The sequence below is a fragment of the Sciurus vulgaris genome (genome assembly GCF_902686455.1).
Source record: "Sciurus vulgaris genome assembly, chromosome: 19".
Lineage (NCBI taxonomy): Eukaryota > Metazoa > Chordata > Mammalia > Rodentia > Sciuridae > Sciurus > Sciurus vulgaris.
The window spans coordinates 29,363,327-29,377,775 of record NC_136480.1 but is presented as its reverse complement, the minus strand read 5'-3'; the positions used below and the strand labels follow the sequence as shown (position 1 = coordinate 29,377,775).

At 37.0% G+C, this 14,449-nt stretch overlaps 1 protein-coding gene across 1 annotated transcript in view; it reads right to left on the bottom strand.

Moving 5' to 3' along the window:
* The window catches only part of LOC306650410 (zinc finger protein 680-like), a 492,831-nt gene extending 480,716 nt beyond the window's left edge, over positions 1-12,115 (bottom strand). Inside the window, exon 1 of the mRNA XM_079122453.1 lies at positions 11,985-12,115. Coding sequence (XP_078978579.1) covers positions 11,985-12,064 — 80 coding nt within the window. The 5' untranslated portion in view covers positions 12,065-12,115. The remainder of the gene's footprint in view (positions 1-11,984) is intronic.
* Positions 12,116-14,449: the final 2,334 nt, after the last annotated feature.

Here is a 14,449-nt window from a genome sequence, read left to right as displayed (position 1 = left end):
AACAGACCTACACGAAGGCACATTATTATGAAAATACCTAACATTCAAAATAAAGACAGAATTTTAAAGGCCGCGAGAGAAAAGAATCAGGTTACATTCAGGGGGAAACCAATAAGAGTATCAGCAGATTTTTCAATCCAGGCCCTAAAAGCTAGAAAGGCCTGGAACAACATTTACCAAGCCCTGAAAGAAAATGGATGCCAACCAAGAATTTTATACCCAGCAAAACTTACTTTCAGATTTGATGATGAGATAAGATCCTTCCATGATACACAAAAGCTAAAGGAATTGACAAAAAGAAAGCCAGCATTACAGAACATTCTCAGCAAAATATTCCATGAGGAAGAGATGAAAAATAATGATGTAAATCAGCAACGGGGGAAACTAGCCTAAAGGAATAGCCAAATAAAGGAGAAACCAAATAATGTCAAAGAACAAAAATGAGTCCAATGACTAGGAATACAAATCATATCAAAATAATAACCGTGAATGTTAATGGCCTGAACTCATCAATCAAAAGACATAGACTGGCAGATTGGATTAAAAAGAAAAATCCAACAATATGCTGCCTGCAAGAGAACCATCTCATAGAAAGAGATACCCATAGACTAAAGGTGAAAGGATGGGAAAAAACATACCATGAACACAGACACAGCAAAAAAGCTGGAGTATCCATCCTCATTTCAGATAATGTGTACTTCAAGAAAAAACTAGTCAGAAGGGATAACGAAGGGCATTACATACTGCTTAAGGGAAGCATATACCAGCAAGACATAACAATCATAAATATCTATGCCCCAAACATTGGCTCATCCATGTATGTCAAACAAATCCTTGTCAATTCCAGAAATCAAAGAGACCACAACACAATAATACTAGGTGATTTTAACACACCTCTCTCACCACTGGATAGATCATCCAAACAAAAATTGAATAAAGAAACCATAGATCTCAATAACACAAACAACAATTTAGACTTAACCAAGTTATATAGAATACACCATCCAACAAAGAGTGAATACACTTTCTTCTCAGCAGCACATGGTTTCTTCTCTAAAATAGACCAAGTTTTATGCCACAAAGCTACTGTTAGCAAAAACAAAAGATAGAGATACTACCGTGTACTCTATCAGATCATAATGGACTGAAATTAGAAATAAATGACAGAATAAAAAACAGAAACTTCTCCAATACTTGGAGATAAAATAATACACTATTTTACAATGAATGTACAACACAAGACATCAGGAGGGAAATTAAGAAATTCTTAGAAGTAAATGAGAACAAAGACACATCATATCAAAATCTCGGGGACATTATGAAAGCAGTACTTAGAGGAAGATTTATTTCATGGGGCACATTCAACAAAAGAAGTAGAAATCAACAAATAAATGACTTAACACTGCAGCTCAAAGACCCAGAAAAAGAAGAGCAGACCAACACCAAAAGCAGTAGAACACAGGAAATAGTTAAAATCAGAGCTGAAAGCAACAAAATTGAAACAAAAGAAACAATCAGAAAAATTAACAAAATAAATAGTTGGTTCTTTGAAAAAATAAACAAAATTGATAAACCCTTCGCCCCACTAACAAAGAGAAAGAGGGAAAAAACTCAAATTACTAAAATTTGGAATGAACAAGGAAATATCAAAACAACACGAGTGAAATACAAAACATAATTAGAAGCTATTTTGAAAATTTATACTCTAACAAAACAGAAAACCACAAAGACATCAAAAAGTTTCTAGAGAAATATGAATAACCTAAACTGAACGAGGAGGACATACACAACTTAAATCAATCAATTTCATGCAATGAAATAGAAGAGGTCATCAAACGCCTACCAACAAAGAAAAGTCCGGGACCAGATGGGTTCTCAGCCAAGTTCTACAAAGCCTTTAAAGAAGAGCTCATTCCAATACTTCTCAAAGTATTCCATAAAATAGAAGAGGAGGGAAACCTCCCAAGTTCATTCTATGAAACCAATATCACCCTGATACCTCAACCAGACAGAGACACATTGAGAAAAGAAAATTTCAGATCAATATCCTTAATGAACATCGACCCAAAAATTCTCAACAAAATTTTAGCAAAGAGCATACAAAAATATATTAAAAAGATAGTGCACCACGAACAAGTGGGTTTTATCCCAGGGATGCGAGGTTGGTTCAACATCCAGAAATGAATAAATGTCATTCACCATATCAACAGACTAAAAGTTAAGAATCATATGATTATTTCAATAGAGGCACAAAAAGCATTCGAAAAATACAGCATTCCTTCATGCTCAAAACACTAGAAAAAATTGGGGTAGTGGGATCATTCGTTAACATTGTGAAGGCCATCTACACTAAGCCCATGGCCAATATCATTCGAAATGGTGAAAAAGTGAAAGCATTCCCCCTAAAAACTGGAACAAGGCAGGGATGCCCTCTTTCACCACTTCTATTCAACATTGTTCTTGAGACTCAAGCCAGAGCAATTAGACAAACCAAAGAAATTAAAGGGATATAAATTGGAAAAGAGGAACTCAAACTATCCCTGTTCGCTGAAGACATGATTATATATTTAGAGGAACCTGGAAATTCCACCAGAAAACTTTTAGAACTCACAACTGAATTCAGTAAAGTAGCAGGTTACAAGATCAATGCTCATAAATCCAATGCATTTTTATACATAAGTGATGAATCGTCAGAAAGAGAAATTAGGAAAACTACCCCATTCACAATAGCATCAAAAATAAAATAAAATACTTGGGAATCAATCTCACAAAAGAGGTGAAAGACCTCTACAATGAGAACTACAGAACACTGAAGAAAGAAATTAAAGAAAACCTTAGAAGATGGAAAGATCTTCCGTGTTCATGGATAGGCAGAATTAATATTGTCAAAATGGCCATACTACCTAAAGTGCTATATAGATTCAATGCAATTCCAATTAAAATCCCAATGATGTACCTTACAGAAATAGAGCAAGCAATTATGAAATTCATCTGGAAGAATAAGAATCGCAGAATAGCTAAAGCAATCCTCAGTAGAAAGTGCAAAGCAGCGGGTATTGCAATACCCGATCTTCAACTCGAATACAAAGAAATAGTAACAAAAATGGCATGGTATTGGTACCAAAATAGAAAGGTAGATCAATGGTATAGAATAGAGGACACGGACACAAACCCAAATAAATTCACTTTTCTCATACTATACAAAGATGCCAAAAATATGCAATGGAGAAAAGATAACCTCTTCAACAAATGGTGCTGGGAAAACTGGAAAACCATATGCAACATATGAAATTAAACCCCTATCTCTAACCCTGCACAAAACTCTACTCAAAATGGATCAAGGACCTCAGAATCAGACCAGAGACCCAGCATCTTACAGAGAAAAAAGTACGTCCAAACCTTCAACTTGTTGGCTTAGTTGCAGTCTTCATTAACAGGACTCCCATAGCACAAGAAATCAAAGCAAGACTCAAAAATTGGGATAGATTCAAACTACTAAAAAGCTTTCTCTCAGCAAAGGAAACTCTCAGTAATGTGAAGAGAGAGCCTACAGAGTGGGAGAATATCTTTGTCACTCATATGTCAGATAGAGTGCTAATATTCCAAATCTATGAAGAATTCAAAAAACTCTACACCAAGAATTCAAATAATCCAATCAACAAATGGGCTAAGGAAATGAACAGACATTTCACAGAAGAAGATGTACAAGCAATCAACAGATATACAAAAAAAAAAGTCCAACATCTCTAGTAATAAGAGAAATGCAAATCAAAACTACCCTAAGATTTCATCTCACCCCAATTAGAATGGCGATTATCAAGAACATAAGAAACAATAGGTGTTGGCAAGGATGAGTGGAAAAAGGTACACTCATACATTGCTGGTGGGGTTGTAAATTAGTGCAGCCACTCTGGAAAGCAGTATGGAAATTGCTCAGAAAGCTTGGAACGGAAATACCATTTGACCCAGCTATCCCACGCCTTGGCTTATAATCAAAGGACGTAAAATCAGCATACTACAGAGATACAGTCTCATCAATGTACATTGCTGCTCAATTCACTATAGTCAGACTATGGAACCAACCTAGATGCACTTCAGTTGATGAATGGATAAAGAAACTGTGGCATATATATACAATGGACTATTACTCCGCCATGAAGAATGATAAAAGTATGGCATTTGCAGGCAAATGGATGAAATTGGGGGATACATGCTAAGTGAGATAAGCCAATCTCAAAAAAACTAACGTATGGGAACTTGGACAACTGGGAGTGTCGTAGAGGAGGCTGCTCAGCACAGTGCTGGGACTTGAAGCCACCACGTGGGCTCCGGAGGCTGCCTAGGGGAGGAGCGGCGAGGAGAGGAGAGCTGTGAGGACTCAGGACACCGGGGCCTGCCCTGATGAGGAGGAGGATGAGAGTGGCCGCTTGGTATTGGAGTGACTACACCAGAGCTACAAGCACTTGCCAGAGGAGAAGCTGTGTGGTGAGCTGTTTGGACTGAGAGCAACCACATCTGAATACCTGGGCCTGCCCTGAGTCGGAGGAGGAGGAGGAGGAGGAGCAAGGCTGCTGGGATTTGGAGTGACTGCACCAGAGCTACAGGTGGTTGCCAGAGAAGGGGCTGCGTGGCGAGCTGTTTGGACTCAGACCACTTCTGAACACCGGGGCCTGCCCGGAGGAGTAGGAGGAGGAGGAGGAGGAGTGCGGCAGGGCATTTGGACTTGCAGTGACTGCATTGGAGCTCCAGGCGGCTGCTCAGAGGAGAAAGTGAGTGGTGAGTTTTTTGGACTTAAATCGACCACTCCTGAACACAGGGGGGATGCCTGGAGAAGCTCAGTGGGTCGCATGGTCTCCAGTGGCTGCACCAGAGCTCCGGGCGGTTGCCCAGAGGATGAGTGCAGCAGATCTCGTGGATTCAGAGCCACTCAGAGTGACCGCTCCTGAACACCTGGGGGGTAACCTGGAGGAGGAGGAGGAACAGGGAGGGTCACTTCGACTCAGAGTGATTGATTGCCCAGGGCTACGGGTGGTTGGTGGAGGTGGAGGCATGCAGTGAGTTTCTTGAAAGGCTTCGAGAAACAAACCAAAGGAATGAACAATCTATTCAATGAAATAATATCAGAAAATTTCCCAAATCTGAAGAATGAAATGGAAAATCAAGTTCAAGAGGCTTATAGGACTCCAAATACACAAAATTACAACAGACCCACACCAAGGCACATTATAATGAAAATGCCTAACATACAAAATAAAGACAGAATTTTAAAGGTTGTGAGAGAAAAGAACCAAATTACATTCAGGGGTAAACCAATATGGATATCAGCAGACTTTTCAATCCAGACCCTAAAAGCTAGAAGGGCCTGGAACAAAATTTTTCAAGCCCTGAAAGAAAATGGATGCCAACCAAGAATCTTATACCCAGCAAAACTTACCTTCAAATTTGACGATGAAATAAAATCCTTCCATGATAAACAAAAGCTAAAAGAATTTACAAAAAGAAAGCCAGCATTACAGAACGTTCTCAGCAAAATATTCCATGAGAAAGAGATGAAAAACAAAGAAGCAAATCAGGAAAGGGAGGAATTATCCTAAAGGAATTGTCAAATAAAGGAGGAGCCAAGTTGTGTCAAACAAATAAATAAATAAAATTTTAAAAATGAACCAAATGACCGGGAAACCAAATCATATCTCTATAATAACCCTGAATGTTAATGGCCTGAATTCATCAATCAAGAGACATAGACTGGGAGACTGGATTAAAAAGAAAGATCCAACAACATGTTGCCTGCAAGAGACTCACCTCATAGAAAAAGATACCCATAGACTAAAGATGAAAGGATGGGGAAAAACATACCATGCACATGGACTCAGCAAAAAAGCTGGAGTATCCATCCTCATTTCAGATAATGGGGACTTCAAGCCAAAGTTAGTCAGAAGGGATAAAGAAGGTCATTTCATACTGCTTAAGGGAAGAATAAATCAGCAAGATATAACAATCATAAACATCTATGCCCCAAACAGTGGCTCATCCATGTATGTCAAACAAATCCTTCTCAATTTCAGAAACCAAATGGACCATAACACAATATGAGAACAATATGAGAAAACAAGGAAAGAAAATGCTGCAAACAAATCTAGATGTTACATCAAAAAAACCCAATGACAGCATGGCAGAAGAAATGACAGAAAAGGAGTTCAGATTGTACATAATTAAAATGATCAGGGAAGCAAACGATGAATTGAAAGAGCAACTGCAGTCATTGAATGATCGCACCAATCGACAGTTAAAAGAGCAAATACAGGAAGCAAAAGATCATTTCAATAAAGAGTTAGAGATATTTAAAAAAAAACAAACAGAAATCCTTGACATGAAGGAAACAATAAACCAAATTAAGAACTCCATAGAAAGCATATCCCATAGGATAGAACGCCTGGAAAACAGAACGTTAGACATTGAAGACAAAATATTTAACCTTGAAAACAAAGTTGAACAAACAGAGAAGATGGTAAGAAATCATGAACAGAATCTACAAGAACTATGGGATATCATGAAAAGGCCAAATTTAACAATTATTGGGATTGAGGAAGGCTTCGAGAAACAAACCAAAGGAATGAACAATCTATTCAATGAAATAATATCAGAAAATTTCCCAAATCTGAAGAATGAAATGGAAAATCAAGTTCAAGAGGCTTATAGGACTCCAAATACACAAAATTACAACAGACCCACACCAAGGCACATTATAATGAAAATGCCTAACATACAAAATAAAGACAGAATTTTAAAGGTTGTGAGAGAAAAGAACCAAATTACATTCAGGGGTAAACCAATATGGATATCAGCAGACTTTTCAATCCAGACCCTAAAAGCTAGAAGGGCCTGGAACAAAATTTTTCAAGCCCTGAAAGAAAATGGATGCCAACCAAGAATCTTATACCCAGCAAAACTTACCTTCAAATTTGACGATGAAATAAAATCCTTCCATGATAAACAAAAGCTAAAAGAATTTACAAAAAGAAAGCCAGCATTACAGAACGTTCTCAGCAAAATATTCCATGAGAAAGAGATGAAAAACAAAGAAGCAAATCAGGAAAGGGAGGAATTATCCTAAAGGAATTGTCAAATAAAGGAGGAGCCAAGTTGTGTCAAACAAATAAATAAATAAAATTTTAAAAATGAACCAAATGACCGGGAAACCAAATCATATCTCTATAATAACCCTGAATGTTAATGGCCTGAATTCATCAATCAAGAGACATAGACTGGGAGACTGGATTAAAAAGAAAGATCCAACAACATGTTGCCTGCAAGAGACTCACCTCATAGAAAAAGATACCCATAGACTAAAGATGAAAGGATGGGGAAAAACATACCATGCACATGGACTCAGCAAAAAAGCTGGAGTATCCATCCTCATTTCAGATAATGGGGACTTCAAGCCAAAGTTAGTCAGAAGGGATAAAGAAGGTCATTTCATACTGCTTAAGGGAAGAATAAATCAGCAAGATATAACAATCATAAACATCTATGCCCCAAACAGTGGCTCATCCATGTATGTCAAACAAATCCTTCTCAATTTCAGAAACCAAATGGACCATAACACAATAATAGTAGGTGATTTTAACATGCTTCTCTCACCACTGGACAGATCTTCCAGACAAAAATTGAACAAAGAAACCATAGATCTCAATAACACAATCAATAATTTAGACTTAATGGACATTTATAGAATATATCATCCAACCAAGAGTGAATACACTTTCTTCTTAGCAGCACATGGATCCTTCTCTAAAATAGACCATATATTATGCCACAAAGCTAATGTTAGCAAATACAAGAAGATAGAGACACTACCATGTATTCTGTCAGATCATAATGGATTGAAGTTAGAAATAAATGAAAGAGTAAAACACAGAAATTATTCCAACATCTGGAGATTGAACAATATGGTATTATATGATGAATGGATAACAGAAGATTATAGGAAGGAAATTAAAAAAATTCTTAGAGGTAAATGAGAACAAAGAAACATCATATCAAAACCTCTGGGACACTATGAAAGCAGTACTTAGAGGGAAATTTATTTCATGGAACGCATTTAATAAAAGAAGTAAAACTCAACAAATAAACGACCTAACACTACAGCTCAAAGCCCTAGAAAAAGAAGAACAGACCAGCACCAAAAGTAGTAGAACACAGGAAATAGTTAAACTCAGAGCTGAAATCAATGAAATTGAAACAAAAGAAACAATACAAAAAATTGACAAAATAAATAGCTGGTTCTTCAAAAAAATAAACAAAATTGATAAACCTTTAGCCACACTAACAAAGAGAAGACAAGAGAAAACCGAAATCACTAAAATTCGGAATGAAAAAGGAAATATCACAACAGACAGGCCTGAAATACAAAACATAATTAGAAGCTATTTTGAAAATCTATACTCCAACAAAACAGAAAACCTGGAAGACATCAACAGGTTTCTAGAGACATATGAATTGCCTAAACTGAACGAGGAAGACATACACAATTTAAATAGACCAGTTTCAAGTACTGAAATAGAAGAAGTCATCAAAAGCCTACCAACAAAGGACAGTCCAGGACCAGATGGGTTCTCAGCCCAGTTCTACAAAACCTTTAAAGAAGAGCTCATTCCAATATTTCTCAAAGTATTCCATAAAATAGAAGAGGAGGGAACCCTCCCAAACTCATTCTATGAAGCCAATATCACACTGATACCTGAACCAGACAAAGACTCATCAAGGAAAGGAAGTTTCAGACCAATATCCTTAATGAACATCGACACAAAAATTCTCAACAAAATTTTAGCAAATCGCATACAAAACATATTAAAAAGATAGTGCACCATGATCAAGTGGGTTTCATCCCAGGGATGCAAGGTTGGTTCAACATCCAGAAATCAATAAATGTAATTCACCATATCAATAGACTTAGAGTCAAGAATCACATGATTATTTCAATAGATGCAGAAAAAGCATTTGATAAAATACAGCACCCCTTCATGCTCAAAACACTAGAAAAAATAGGGATAGTGGGAACATTCCTTAACATTGTAAAGGCCATCTATGCTAAGCCCATGGCTAATATCATTCTAAATGGTGAAAAACTGAAAGCATTCCCCCTAAAAACTGGAACAAGTCATGGATGCCCTCTTTCACCACATCTGTTCAACATCGTTCTTGAGACTCTAGCCAGAGCAATTAGACAAACCAAAGAAATTAAAGGGATACCAATTGGAAAAGAAGAACTCAAACTATTCCTGTTTGTTGATGACATGATTATATATTTAGAGGATCCTGGAAATTCCACCAGAAAACTCTTAGAACTCATAAGTGAACTCAGTAAAGTAGCAGGTTACAAGATCAATGCTCATAAATCCAATGCATTTTTATCATAAGTGATGAATCTTCAGAAAGAGAAATTAGGAAAACTACCCCATTCACAATAGCATCGAAAAAAATAAAATACTTGGGAATCAATCTCACAAAAGAGGTGAAAGACCTCTACAATGAGAACTATACAACACTAAAGAAAGAAATTAAAGAACACATTAGAAGATGGAAAGATCTTCCATGTTCTTGGATAGGAAGAATTAATATTGTCAAAATGGCCATACTACCTAAAGTGCTATACAAATTCAATGCAATTCCAATTAAAATCCCAATGATGTACCTTACAGAAATAGAGCAAGCAATTATGAAATTCATCTGGAAGAATAAGAAATATAGAATAGCTAAAACAATCCTTAACAGGAAGAGTGAAACAGGGGGTATTGCAATACCAAATCTTCAACTCTACTACAAAACAATAGTAACAAAAACAGCATGGTATTGGTACCAAAATAGAAAGGTAGATCAATGGTACAGAATAGAGGACATGGACACAAACCCAAATAAATTCAATTTTCTCATACTAGACAAAGGGGCCAAAATATGCAATGGAGAAAAGATAGCCTCTTCAACAAATGGTGCTGGGAGAATTGGAAATCCATATGCAACAGAATGAAACGAAACCCATATCTCTCACCATGCACGAAACTAAACTCAAAATGGATTAAGGACCTCGGAAGCAGTCCAGAGACTCTGCAGATTATAGAAGAAAATGTAGGTCCAGATCTTCAACATGTCGGCTTAGGACCAGACTTCCTTAACAGGACTCCCATAGCACAAGAAATTAAAGCAAGAATCAATAACTGGGATAGATTCAAACTAAAAAGCTTTCTCTCAGCAAAGGAAACTATCAGCAATGCGAAGAAATAGCCTACAGAGTGAGAGAATATCTTTGCCAATCATACTTTAAATAGAGCACTAATCTCCAGAATCTATAAAGAACTCAAAAACTCTACTCCAAGAATTCAAATAATCCAGTCGACAAATGGGCTAAGGAAATGAATAGATACTTCACAGAAGATCTACAAGCAATCAACAAACATATGGAAAAATGCTCAACATCTCTAGTAATAAGAGAAATGCAAATCAAAACCACCCTAAGATTCCATCTCACCCCAATTATAATGGCGATTATCAAGAATACGAGCAACAACAGTTGTTGGCGAGGATGTGGGGAGAAAGGTACACTCATACATTGCTGGTGGGGCTGCAAATTAGTGCAGCCACTCTGGAAAGCAGTGTGGAGATTCCTTAGAAAACTTGAAATGGACCCTCCATTTGACCCAGCTATCCCACTCCTTGGCCTATACCCAAAGGACTTAAAATCAGCATACTACAGAGATACAGCCACATCAATGTTCATAGCAGCTCAATTCACAATAGCCAGACTGTGGAACCAACCTTGATGCCCTTCAATTGATGAGTGGATAAAGAAGCTGTGGTATATATATACAATGGAATATTACTCAGCCACAAAGAATGATAAAATTATGGCATTTGCAGGCAAATGGATGAAATTGGAAAATATCATGCTAAGTGAGATAAGCCAATCTCAAAAAGCCAAAGGAAGAATGATATCGCTAATAAGTAGATGATGACACATAATGGGGGTAGGGAAGGGTTAGTGTTAGGTTTAGAGTTAGGGTTAGGGAGGGGGGCAAGTATGGAGGAAGGAAGCTCTGTATAGAAGGAAAAGAGGGGTGGGGGGTGGGGGAGTGGAGGGAAGGGAAACAATAACAGAATGAATCAAACATTACTCTATGTAAATTTATGATTACACAAATGGTATGCCTTTATGCCATGTACAAACAGAGAAACAATATGTATCCCATTTGTTTACAATAAGATTAAAAAAATAAATAAAAATCAGAAATATGCAAAAAAAGAACTAATGGACGATTCATCTCGCTGATAAGCGGATGAGGACATATAAGGGGGGGTAGGAGGGGTTAGCATTAGGGTTAGGGTTAGGTTTAGGGTTACGGATAAGGAGGGTGGTAAGAATGGAGGAAGGAAGGATTTTATAGAGGGAAAAGAGGGGTGGGAAGGGTGGGGGGAAGGGAAAAAATAACAGAATGAATCAAGCAACATTGCCCTATGTAAATTTATGATTTTTAATTAAAATAAATAAAGACATAGTTACACACTTGTGTTCATTATATCATTCAATAGGGCCAACAGGTGAAAGTAAAATGATGTCCTTCCATATGCATGGATGAGGGCAATCTGCAAATCTTCAGCACTACTTCCAACTACCAACAGTAAGGTGAACAAACCAAAAATAAGGAAATACATTGGACTTCAAGAGGTAGGTCACAGTATTTTATCCTGTTGAATTACCATGACAAATATGAAGTGAGTGGTGTGTATCATATCAAGAAAGAATGAGGTCAAACATAAATAGATATGCAATAAATATTTTCTTGTCTATATTGACAATTTCCTAATGTATTTTGATGAGTATGTATATGAAACTCATTCATGCACAGCAGAAACTACCAAGAGCTATTTTTCAAAGGAAGGACTTTCAATTTTGGTAGTGAATTAAGAATTCTGAAGGGAAGCTCACTCACCCAGATAAAGCAGGTTTCTGTAGTTCTCCAACATCACATCTCTGTATAAATTCTGCTGAGCAGGGTCCAGGCATTCCCATTCCTCTTGAGAGAAATCAATGTCCACATCCCTGAATGTCAATGGTTCCTGAAATAAAAATAAGTGTATAAATGGCTTATTGACCATTTGATCATTGACACAGTTTTTCATTTGACCCAATGAGAGGTAGGAGACCTGGCTCTCATGTAGTTGTGGAATCTCAGTGATTCAATAAGATACTTTTTAACAAGGTGTGCTTGTCTAATGTATCAGAGAACTCTGAGAAAAGAGTATGATGGAAGTCCAAAGAAATTCTATGTGCTACATTTTGGCAAAATAAAATGTAAAATGAAGATGACATCAAAATTCACATTTGGGGGCTACGTTTATATTTAAAAAATATAGTACACATATTTCTCAGATGGAAAATTTATACTGAGTTAGAAGATTGCTTTCTAAATTGTAATAAAGCACAAACATGGATTGGATATGCATCATTAATACATAGATGGAGTCAGAAGTCCTGAATGGGATCTGGGTTTCTCACTATGTAGCAAGCTCTCTAGTGATGCCAATGCCACTGGTCCAAGAGAAGTTTTTGAATATTTGTGAGGTAGAACACTAAAAAAAGAGTTAATTGATGAATTGGAATTGAAATATTTTAAGCAGTTTGTGCAGTTTGCACAGTTTGCTATAATAGCAAGTAGCGTCAAGAATCCTTTCTGATCATTTCAAATATATATATATATATATATATATATATCACTCCAAGAGTATCTCATCTTAATGCATATATCCAAAATAACCTTTTGAGAGTGGTAATATTTGTTTATTTTTGAGGACATTATGTCATACATCCAATTAATATTCTTCCTGATTTTTTTGCAGGTCTACCTGGCCTATACTTCATAAAAGGTACTTAAAATTTGAAATTAAAAGAATTTTCAGAGCAGTCATTGACAGTTATGATAACTGAGAAGAGTAATGGAAACATGTTAAAAAGGCAAGAAAATTAAATTTGTCAAATGATACATTTTAGTACATATGTGAAAATGGCAACTTGTTATGCATTGAAACAAAATTTCATGTAAATAATATACATTTAATTGTGTAAAATTATAAATCAATTTGGGGTTGATGTTTTGTTTTATTGTTTCATTCAGTACTAAGATGCACACATTGAAGAACAGAATATAAAGAGCCATGATTTCTGAGTCATGTATTTTCTTTGATATTTTTCAGTTATCATTTCTGAACTCTATTTTAGAATTTTAATGCACTTGGAAATAGGATTTTTTAACTGCTTTTTTACTAAAAATGTAGGGAGATTAGAATGGGTATGCCTTTGACCTTGAGGTTGTTGGAGGCCACTGCCCTGTAGGGCCTGCAGTGGTAGCTGGCCTCACCCAAAGATGGCACTGAGAAGCCCAACTGCAAAGAAAAACAACTTTAAGGAAGTGCTTTCTATTGGCTGAATGATCTCCTCCATGTCCGTGCTTAGCTCGTGATCCGTACATGTCCTCATTACCCACCATTAAGTCTCCACAAGCCAAAAGCCTGACCCGTTAGGTAATTGGTTATTACATCCCATAAAGCTGCATACCTTTCATGGTGGAGAAGAGCAACAGTTGTGCGAGAGAGAAGAAGAGAGAGAGCTGCACGGCGAGAAGAAGAAGAAGAAGATGATGGCGGCGGTGGAGGAAGAAGAACCAGGAACTCGGCTCAGAAGCTCTCTTATAAAAATAAAGACCTTAAAACTTCATCTGGGAGCCAAGTCTTCATTGTACTTGCTGGACGAGATAAGTGTTGCCGAAATCTGGGAACCCTCGCACCGCCACAAAAAGAGGTAAGTAATATCCAGGTAAAACAGCTGTTAAAACTAAAACAAGTTAAGTAAAATAAGTTAAGAAAGGTTAAAGCAGTATACAGGAAGCTGGGTAAAGTAACCCCCAGGTACAGGGAGCTGGGTAAAGTAACCCCCAGCGGACTGGCCAGGTATTAAAATAGTAAGATTTTGTGTGTTTGTTGTTTGTCAAGAGCTCATGTCTTTGGTTGCATTGTATTGTTGCAGAGCATTATTGTTTTTATTTATTTTAGTGTGGCTTAGCATTGTAGTGTGGTTAGCATTTAAAGCTTCATAAAATGGGCAGCAAAACTCATGGATCAGAATGGAGGGTCCACTTAGAGACTTATTAAAAGCAAATGAAACACCTCTTAAAACAAAGACTGCGAGGCTTTTCCTCAGAACAATAGAGGAAGCTGTGCCATGGATTTTAGATGAGGGACTCTTAAATACACCACAGTGGGATCACTTAGGAGAGGATCTAAGAAAGAGGGAGAAAGTAGAACCATTGCTGGTGGGCATGAGCGCAATTTGGACATTGATTCGCGGGTGCTTAACTAACCCGAGGCCAACGTTTAAAGATATGCTAGAAAAAGAAGACAT